Source organism: Oncorhynchus kisutch, linkage group LG20 (genome assembly GCF_002021735.2).
Source record: "Oncorhynchus kisutch isolate 150728-3 linkage group LG20, Okis_V2, whole genome shotgun sequence".
In the NCBI taxonomy this organism is placed as follows: Eukaryota; Metazoa; Chordata; class Actinopteri; order Salmoniformes; family Salmonidae; genus Oncorhynchus; species Oncorhynchus kisutch.
The window spans coordinates 34,613,737-34,624,644 of record NC_034193.2 but is presented as its reverse complement, the minus strand read 5'-3'; the positions used below and the strand labels follow the sequence as shown (position 1 = coordinate 34,624,644).

The window sequence follows — 10,908 nt, the reverse complement described above, 5'->3', positions numbered from 1 at the left end:
TTATTTTTAAAATCTTGTTTAGTGTTCGGGGGCCGCATGTCTTGTTCTGGGCTTCATTTATAATGCGTCTGCCACACCCAATACCCCGGACATTCCTGTTTCATAGACAACAGGTCAATAAAATAGGGGGTAGGGGGGCCATAGTCTTTGAAATGTTCAAACACCCCCCCCCCCCCCCCCCCAGTTCAAAGAGGTCCCTAGACATCAATCATCATGACAACTTCAAAGGAATAGATGCAATATATGCATAAATTAGCAGACACGCTTACGCGTGAGAACAGGAACAGGATGCCCACATATGGACATAAGCACGTGATAAGGTCCTGACAGGATGCCCAAATATGGGCATGCACACGTCATCCGGACATCGGGTCATAAATCAAACGTTTGACGTGTGCAGCCTACTTTATTCTCTCTGACTTGTATTTGTTAAACAAGCACCTTATTAACTGCACAAGCACCACAAACCCTGTTGTTTTGACAAGAAGCAATAAATCACTGATATCGATTTGGGGGGAAATCAGGTTGTACGTGCTGTTGAAACGAACACAACTAAACAAAAACACATGGAAATGGGAGATATCTTTTACCTCACTGGTTAGAGGACAACCTGCAGAAGACAGTCAGCTACATTTTGGAGTGATGCATTTAAATGTAGGGGTGGCTAAACAAAGGAACACAACACTTATTTGTCATCACTCATTGATATCATATTGAAATAAATAAATTATGCGAGAGTGGGTAGATGAGGTTGCACATCCTGGTAAAACCAACACAGCAAAAACCACACGGAATCTGGGAATAATCTATACATCACTGGTTAGAAGACAATTTGTAGAAAACAACCAGCTACATTTTGAAGGGTTTCATTTTGATTCTAGTGGGTCACCAACGTGGTAAGTGTAACAACTCTTTTTTAGTTAGTCACTTTTTGTTAAATCTCATAAATAGTACTCTTTCAATTCAGAACCTGGAATTTTCCCCTGAGGCTAAAAACAATAGAACAGAAGGCAAATGTTTAGGGTTCTACATTCTGACATTCATTAAAATACTCCTACTACAATGTTAAAAACATTCTACATTGAGACATTATTTCATTGATATCATGAAAAATGTTTAATCAGAGTATTTCTTCCCCTATTGAGCACAGCTATGAGATTTCTCTCCTGTGTGTGTTCTCTGGTGTGATACTAGGCTGTTTAGCCAAGCAAATCTGGTCAAACAATGGCTACAGCTGTATTGTTTCTCTCCTGTGTGTATTCTCTGGTGTATAGTGAGATAGCTAGATGTAGAAAAACTCTTCCCACATTGTTCACAGCTATAAGGTTTCTCTCCTGTGTGTGTTCTCTGGTGTGTCTTCAGACAGCCAGATGTACCAAAACTCTTTCCACATTGATCACAGCCAAAAGGTTTCTCTCCTGTGTGTGTCCGCTGGTGTACTATCAGGCTGTTTAGCTGAGTAAAACTCTTCCCACATTGATAACAGCTATAAGGTTTCTCTCCTGTGTGTATTCTCTGGTGTATAGTGAGATAGCTAGATGTAGAAAAACTCTTCCCACATTGAGTACAGCTATATGATTTCTCTCCTGTGTGTGTTCTCTGGTGTATAGTGAGAACGCTAGATGTAGAAAAACTCTTCCCACATTGATCACAGCTATAAGGTTTCTCTCCTGTGTGTGTTCTCTGGTGTAATATCAGGCTGTCTGGCTGAGTAAAACTCTTCCCACAATGATCACAGCTATATGGTTTCTCTCCTGTGTGTGTCCTTTGGTGTATAGTTAGATAACTAGATGTAGTAAAACTTTTCCCACAATGATCACAGCTATACGGTTTCTCTCCTGTGTGTGTTCTCTGGTGTATAGTTAGATAGCTAGATGTCGTAAAACTCTTCCCACATTGATGACAGCTATAAGGTTTCTCTCCAGTGTGTATTCTCTGGTGTGATTTCAGGGTTTGTAGCCGAGTAAAACTCTTCCCACATTGATCACAGGCAAAAGGTTTCTCTCCTGTGTGAATTCTCAGGTGTATTTTAAGTTCTGATGAAGATTTGCAACTTTTCCCACAGTGAGAGCAGTGGTGAGATTTCTTCCCTGTGGATCTCTGCTGGTGTTTATTGAGATGTTCTGAACTGGAGAGACTCTTCTCTGCCTCGTCAGTATCATGAGGTTGTTGAGGCTCCCAAGAGGATGCAAGATCGTCACGTCTCTCTCCTGTGTGAACAACAAAGTCAGAGAGATGGTTAAAGCCCCACAACAGCAGAAATCCATTGTTTATTTGAGGTAAAAGGTGATGCCCAGAGCATACCCATGCAGTTGTACTACAACTGACGTCTGTTCAATTATTTGACTGAAGACTGTCAAGTGAGCAACAATAATGATATTTTGTCTTGTTTTCACATGAGTAGTAACATTGATGATTGTGGGCTAGAAATAAGTTGTCGAAATCCTAAGCAGTGTGCCAGACGACTTTTGGTCCCCAATATAGGCCCCTTTCTGTGTTCGCTAAAATTGGCGCACAAGGGTAACACGCACACAATTTGGTTGTAGAAACTCCTCCCTGCTAATGAGGAAACCGCTAGTTATGGATGTAGTATATCTGCCTGGAGCAAAAATGGTGAGCGAAGAGTTTAGTTTTTCACAAGGTATTCTGAATATTACAGCGCACCATCAGCGCAAGATCAGGAGTGCTACTCAAGGAGACTCACATAAACTTCTTATGGCTGGGGGCAGTATTGAGTAGCTTGGATGAATAAGAGTAAACTGCCTGCTACTCAGTACCAGAAGCTAAGCTATGCATATTATTAGTATATTTGGATAGAGAACACTGAAGTTTCTAAAACTGTTTGAATGATGTCTGTGAGTATAACAGAACTAATATAGCAGGCAAAAACCTGAGGAAAAACTCCAACCAGGAAGTGGGAAATCTGAGGTTTGTAGTTTTTCAACTCTTTTCCTATCGAATACAGTGTCTTTGGGGTCAAATTGCACTTCCTAAGGCTTCCACTAGATGTCAACAGTCTTTAGAACCTTGTTTGATGCGTCTACTGTGAAGTGGAGGCGAATGAGAGGGGATTGACTCAGAGGTCTGGCAGAGTGCCATTAGCTGACCACGCGCGTTCACGTGAAAGTTAGCTTGCTTTCCATTGCATTTCTATAGACAAAGGAATTCTCCGGTTGGAACATTATTAAAGATTTATGATAAAAACATCCTAAAGATTGATCCTATACATTGTTTGACATGTTTCTACGGACTGTAACGGAACATTTTGACTTTGTCTGCTCGCGTGTCATGAATTTGGATTACGCGCAAGGTAAGGGGACATAAAGTTCATAATTTATCAAACAAATCAAACATTTATTGTGGAACTGGGATTCCTGGGAGTGCATTCTGATGAAGATCATCAAAGGTAAGTGAATATTTATAATGCTATTTCTGACTTCTGTTGACTACACAACATGGCGGATATCTGTTTGGCTTGTTTTGGTCTCTGAGCGTTATACTCCGATCATTGTATGGTGTGCTTTTTCGGTAAAGCTTTTTTGAAATCTGACACAGCGGTTGCATTAAAGAGAAGTTTATCTTCAGTTCCATGTATAACACTTGTATCTTTATCAACATTTATGAGTATTTCTGTAAATTGACGTGGCTCTCTGCAAAATCACCGGATGTTTTTGGAACTACTTAACATAACGTGACAATGTATACTGAGATGTTTTTTAAATATGAACTTTATCGAACAAAACATACATGTATTGTGTAACATGAAGTCCTATGAGTGTCATCTGATGAAGATCAAAGGTTAGTGATTAATTCATCTCTATTTCTGCTTTTTGTGACTACTCTTTGGCTGGAAAAATGGCTGTGTTTTATCTGTGACTAGGCACTCACCTAACATAATTGTTTGTGGTGCTTTCGCCGTAAAGCCTATTTGAAATCGGACAATGTGGTGGGATTAACAACAGGTTCATCTTTAAAATGGTGTAAAATACTGGTGGTGTTTGAGGGTCACAGGGTTTGAGAATACTGGGATACTGTAATGTTTTGTCATTCTAAATGTCCTGAATAAAGGAAAATAGCTCTGTGTGTTGTACAATAGCCTATCCATCAAGGAACAGTTCTCTACACATTATGAATAATGTGTAATTATTTTAGAACCATGACCTTATCCATTTGGGTGTTGTCAATAAAGGTGACTCAGTTTGGATTTAAACTCTGAAATTATTAGTTTGGATGTAGCAAATCAACTGCTTTACAGTTGTTTTTTTCCCGCCTAATTTTATTTGTATTATTTATTTAACCTTTATTTAACCAGGTAGGCCAGTTGAGAACAAGTTCTCATTTACACCTGCAACCTGGCCAAGATACAAACAACAACACAGAGTTACACATGGAATAAACAAACGTACAGTCAATAACACAATAGAAAACAACAAATCTATATACAGTGTGAGCAAACGAGGTAAGATTAGGGAGGTAAGGCAATAAATAGGCCATATAGTGGCAAAGTAATCACAATATACCAATTAGACACTGGAATGATAGATGTGCAGAAGATGAATGTGCAAGTAGAGATACTGGGGTGCAAAGGAGGAATAAATACAGTATGGGGATGAGGTAGTTGGATGGGCTATTTACAGATGAGCTATGTACATGTGCGGTGATCTGTGAGCTGCTCTGACAGCTGGTGCTTAAAGTTAGTGAGAGAGATATGAGTCTCCAGCTTCAGTGATTTTTGCAGTTCGTTCCAGTCATTGGCAGCTTTACCTAGCAGAGACTTGTAGATGACCTGGAGCCAGTGGGTTTGGCGATGAGTATGAAGCGATGGCCAGCCAACGAGAGCGTACAGGTTGCAGTGGTGGGTAATATATGGGGCTTTGGTGACAAAACGGATGGCACTGCATGCAATTTGTTGAGTAGAGTGTTGGAGGCTATTTTGTAAATGACATCGCCGAAGTCAAGGATCGGTAGGAAAGTCAGTTTTACGAGGGTATGTTTAGCAGCATGAGTGAAGGATGCTTTGTTTTGCAAAATAGGAAGCCGATTCTAGATTTAATTTTGGATTGGAGATGCTTAATGTGAGTCTGGAAGGAGAGTTTACAGTCTAACCAGACACCTAGGTATTTGTAGTTGTCAACATATTCTAAGTCAGAACCGTCCAGGGTAGTGATGCTGGACGGGCGGGCAGGTTGAAGAGCATGCATTTAGTTTTACTTGCATTTAAGAGCAGTTGGAGGCCACGGAAGGAGAGTTGTATGGCATTGAAGCTCGTCTGGAGGTTAGTTAACAGTGTCCAAAGAAGGGCCAGAGGTATACAGAATGGTGTCGTCTGCGTAGTGGTGGATCAGAGAATCACCAGCAGCAAGAGCGACATCATTTATGTATACAGAGAAGAGAGTCTGCCCGAGAATTGAACCCTGTCATGGCTCACATCAACACCATCATCCCAGAAACCCTGGACCCACTCCAATTTGCATACAACCCTAACAGATCCACAGATGATGCAATCTCTATTGCGCTCCATACTGCCCTTTCCCACCTGGACAAAAGGAACACCTATGTGAGAATGCTATTCATTGACTACAGCTCAGCATTCAACACCATAGTTTGGATTTATAGTTCCATAGTTCCCTCAAAGCTCATCAATAAACTAAGGACCCTGGGACTAAACACCTCCCTCTGCAACTGGATCCTGACCTTCCTGACGGGCTGCTCCTGGTGATGAGGGTAGGTAACAACACATGCACCACGCTGATCCTCAACACAGGGTCCCCTCAGGGGTGTGTGCTCAGTCCAGTCCGGTACTTCCTGTTCACTCATGACTGCATGGCCAGGAACAACTCCAACATCATCATTAAGTTTGCCGATGACACAACAGTGGTAGGCCTGACCACCGACAACGATGAGACAGCCTATAGGGAGGTTAGAAACCTGGCTGTGTATTTTAGCGCCTGGCAACGCAGACGCTTGTTGGCACGCGCGAGCAGTGTGGGTGCAATGATTGAATAACATGTATGTGTAAATAGATCGTGCAATGTTCGCGCACATGACACATCTTGTTTCGGCAGCGTGTAAGTGGATGAGGGTGTGTCTTATAAGTGTTTGGACCGCTGCCAATATGTAGCCGCCTAACCTCAGAAAAGAAGAAGACATGGTAGGAACCAAAGTGTTGGTAAGTGTTTCCAGGTGACCCTAATTAGATCTTGCATTGCATGTTCTTACTTCATGTAGCTGGCTAGCTAGCCAACATATTCATACTTGGCCTATTCTTCTCTGACAAGATACCGCTGCACAAACATGCTTATGTAACAGGGTTATATAGGTGATTCCCCTTGCCACTTTGTTAAGCCAATGGGGTTTTGGTTTGAGTTTGTCTTGCCTTCACCTACTCAACATGGCATCTTATTGGCTGGTTTGCGTAGCTTGCTTACGAGGGGGATGTTCCAGTTAGAATCGTCCCAGTGAACAAGCACCAAACCAGCACCAAACCAGCGGTAAGTTGTTGGTTGCAAAGCACTGTACATCAAAAGTGATTTTTATACTCTCAAGTGATGATTTAAATGTACAATTTATATCAAATTGTTTGTAAATGTTATTCGAACATCACACATAAGATGCAGCGGTTTTTGGAGAATATTTGTTGTGCATTTTGTTGTAGAGAATTCCTGCCAGTACTAGCTAGCAACTTACTGTGTCTGGTGGGGGGGGGGGGTTCATATATTTTGTACAGTGCGTGAGTGCAGAGTTGGATGGTGAGACGTGCATTGCATGACGTGCAATTTTGTGCCGTTCCTATCAGGTACATTGTTAAAGATATTATATTATATTATTTTGGTAACTAGCCCAGTGAACAAGCACCAAAACAGTGTGCGTGAGTGCAGAGTTGGATGGTGAGACGTGCATTGCATGACGTGCAATTTTGTGCCGTTCCTATCAGAATAAATCTACATGACTGATGCTATATGTTGGAGTTCCGTGTCGATGACTGATTGTACACAACGCAAGAAGAGTACTGTTACACTTACCTATGCCTACACCAGCACTGGTACCAGGCAGTGTTAGTTAGCTACGTTTGAGCTGACTCTTAATACATTTAGCAAGCTAGCTAGCCCGCTAACTAGAAACTAGTCAAGTCAATAAACATTGGGTAGTTAGATAGAATATAGTTAACACACTGGCAAGTTTGATGTATAAGTAGCCAAGTAACGTTAGGTAGCTAGCTAACATACCAGTACATACTGCTGTAATGTTATGCTATGTGGTTCGTAAGGACAGCGTAGCTAACAAACTATCAGCCAACATAACGTGTAAGGTAACTTATTTGAAAAGTCATTACTTTATTACATTGCTCAACATTTTCTTAACATTTGTCATAATTAGTTAAAGCAATGAATTTGTATCACCTCTCGTTGGAGTTTGGTTGCATATTTTCGCCATTTTCTTCAAATCTGAAAAAGTTCTGAAGCCATGCCCATTTTCTGAAGAACTGCATTATGGGCCCTAAAAGTACAGAAATAGTGTCCACTGCATGTATAGTATCTATAGTACTGCATGTATACTTCGTATTTTGGCGAATGACATCCAGGAACATTTGGCATTCTAACTGTATCCATATTTTGACAAATAAGGGAAAGGGAATAAGGGGGATATCTAGTCAGTTGTCCAACTGAATGTTTTCAACTGAAATATGTCTTCCTCATTTAACCCAAACCCTCTGAGTTGCTTAATCGACATCCACGTCTTCGGCTCCCTGGGAACAGTTGGCTAACAGCTTTGTTCAGAAGCAGAACGACCGATTTTTACCTTGTCAGCTCGGGGATTCGATCCAGCAACCTTCCGGTTACTGGCGTAAAGCTCTAACCAGTAGGCTACCTGCCGCCTTAATAAGCATACATACTCAATTTACGCCAAAAATAGTGCGGTTAGTATGAGTCTTCAAACACAGCTCAGGTCTCTGGGCTGCCATTTTGTTTCTGTTTAAATCCTAGATTGGCCCTTTAGCCAAGCCACAACAATTAACCAATCTGCAGTTCAAACAATAACTAAACTAATTCCACCACTGTTTTGGTAATAAGATGATAGTGGTGCTGGAGAAATGTAACTACTCTCAAATTCATAGACAGACCTGTGGATGGAAGGACTGACCAACCATGATATCAACATTATAGTTTTAACCATGTTGAGGCTATACAGTGTTGATTTACATTGTTTCTAAACATCGGAGTAAAAAAAGCCTATTTGGTGTTCTGATGGGGTAAACAATTGAACTAAGCTCATGTGTTATATTATTCAAGAATCAATGGAAATAAATAAATAATTTAAATGTAGCAATTGCATATTTCCCCTTTAACACCACACATCAGTCCCACAACTGCCTCTGTTTTTAAGACAGTACTTACTAGTGTTAATCAGGGCCCGGTTTCCCAAAACTATCTTACGGCTAAGTTTACTGTTAGAACAATTGGATGCCTTAAGATGCGTTTGGAAAACAGGGCCCAGATATTCAGTTTCCTCCTCCTCCTTTTTTGATGTGACAGTCGTCTCTCCCTCCTCCTCTTTCACTCCAAAAACTGCATCCTCCTCTCTCTCTCTGCCTCCTCTTCTTTTACTGTAATTTCCTCTTCTTTAACTCTGAACTAGTCTTCCTCTTCTTTCACTGAAACGTCTTTCACTTATTCTTTCACTAACAGCCTCGTCCTCTACTTGTTTTTGTATTGTAACAGCCTCCTTTACCTCAAGACCTTCTTTCGCCGTCCAGCAGGCCTCCTCTTCTTTAGCAAGAGAAGAGTAGCTTAGTGACCTCATGGTCGGAGATGTTAGCTTGCTAGGCTAGTGCTAACTTAACCAGCACACTAGCTGACAAATAACAGAAAATATATATATATTTGGGGTTCTGATGGGGTACGACAGTTGAACTAAGCTCATGAAGCATTTATAAGTGAATTCTTCAAGAAACCGATGGGTACATATCATTAATGTATACGTCCCAAAATGGATGTAACAACTGCTGATTGCCCCTTTAAGACTACATATTGGGCTAATCTAATAGGAGATATTGAGGACTACAGTATTTCAGGCATTGTCATTGGATGCATTTGATCAATTGTTAACGTTTTGTTGATGGTCCACTCTTGATGTTCTACACTTTAGTGTAGCTTCAGCCATTCCTACAGAACAACATTAAAGTGTAGAACCCCTTTACTGCATATTGTTTCAACGACTGCAGAGACGGTACTTACTGGTGTTAAACATATCTCCAACCTCCTCTTCTTCCTCCAATGTGACAGTCATCTCCCCCCCCTCCTCTTTCACTCCAGAAACATCCTCTTCTTTTACTGTAACATCCTCCTCCTCTTTCACTCTGAACGCGTCTTCCTCTTCTTTCACTGAAACGTCTTTCTCTTCTTCTTTCACGGTAACAGCCTCACCCTCTCCTTGTTTTTGTATTGAAACAGCCTCCTCTTCCACGAGAGTTTCTTTCTCCGTCCAGCAGACCTCATCTTCTTTATCAGGAGGAGAGTAGCTTAGTGAGCTCATGGTCGGGGATGTTAGCTAGCTAGCATTAGCGATTAGCCTAGTTCTAAGCTAACTTAGCAAACCAGCTAGCTGACAAACAACGTAAATATATAATTGCATAGGCCAACAAGTACATACGAGAGAAGTATGTTTAATACAGAGCGACTAATATACACCAAAGCAGTGTAAAGAGCGTGAATGTTGTAGCTATGTTTGCTAGAAAGCTACCGAGGTGTCTGACTAGCTGTTGTTGTTGAAGGAGCGTCCCGTCCACTATATTATACGTCACACTGGCAGCGTCGCCTGAACCTAAAAGACGCACATCGCCATTTGCTGACTGGAGTGGGCAACGCAGCTGAGGAACTAAATGTTTATTTTTCATTTATTTCATAAAGGTTTAATATTATATTATGTCGTTCAAAGAAAAGCATGTGTTGATTGATTCGTGTTTAATGAGTGAGAATTTAAAACAAACTTTACACCCACTAAATATTTTCATTGAACCATACTTCTGACATGCATCATTTTGACCCCAGAGGCATATTTTTTATCATAGCCAAAATGTGGATTATTAAATTCTTCCAATTTTCATGACTTTGTCAATCAACTTGTTCTTAATAATTCTAAATCATGGTTTAGTGTTTCTGTATCAATATGGACTTTTAACAAAGTCATGTTGACCCCAACCAAAAGCACCTTTGATAAATAGGTTGTTTATTTCAAATCAAATCACATTTTATTGGTCACATACACGTGTTTAGCAGATGTTTTTGCGGGTGTAGTGAAATGCTTGTGTTTCTAGCTTTGACAGTGCAGTAATATCTAACAATTTCACAACATATACCCAATACACACAAATCTAAGTATTTGAATCTAGGTTTCTCTGTAGACATGATCCATCCCACCAGGGTGGAGGAGAACCTGTTTCAGTGGTTTTGACCAGATAGACACCTGAAGACACACAGTATAGTGCCTCACATGTACTCTCCTAAGATTGGACTTTTCTATACCACGTATCACGTGACTGTATACAAAACTGCCAATGGTAGAAAACTCTGCCGGCGGTATACAGTGCATTCGTTAAGTATTCAGTCCTCTTCAGACCCCGAACCCTGTTTTTACACATTTTGTTACGTTACAGCCTGATTCTAAAATTGAATAATTTTCAATCTACACACAATACCTCATAATGACAAACCCAAAACATTTTTAAAAACATTTTTGCAAATGTATTTACTTAAGTATTCAGACCCTTTACTATGAGACTCGAGCTCAGATGCATCCTGATTCCATTGATCATCCTTGAGATGTTTCTACAACTTGATTGGAGTCCACCTGTGGTAAATTGAATTGATTGGACAAGATTTGGAAAGGCACACATCTGTCTATATAAGG

The 10,908-nt window shown here is 40.6% G+C and overlaps 1 protein-coding gene across 1 annotated transcript; it reads right to left on the bottom strand.

The window, feature by feature from the left end:
- Positions 1-571: 571 nt before the first annotated feature.
- LOC109883666 (zinc finger protein 239-like) lies at positions 572-9,354 on the bottom strand. The gene is made up of 2 exons (XM_031798762.1): positions 9,237-9,354; positions 572-2,210 (listed from the first exon to the last, which is right to left on the bottom strand). The coding sequence occupies exons 1-2, from the start codon at positions 9,286-9,288 to the stop codon at positions 1,138-1,140; spliced, it is 1,125 nt and encodes a 374-aa protein (XP_031654622.1). The 5' UTR covers positions 9,289-9,354; the 3' UTR covers positions 572-1,137.
- Positions 9,355-10,908: the final 1,554 nt, after the last annotated feature.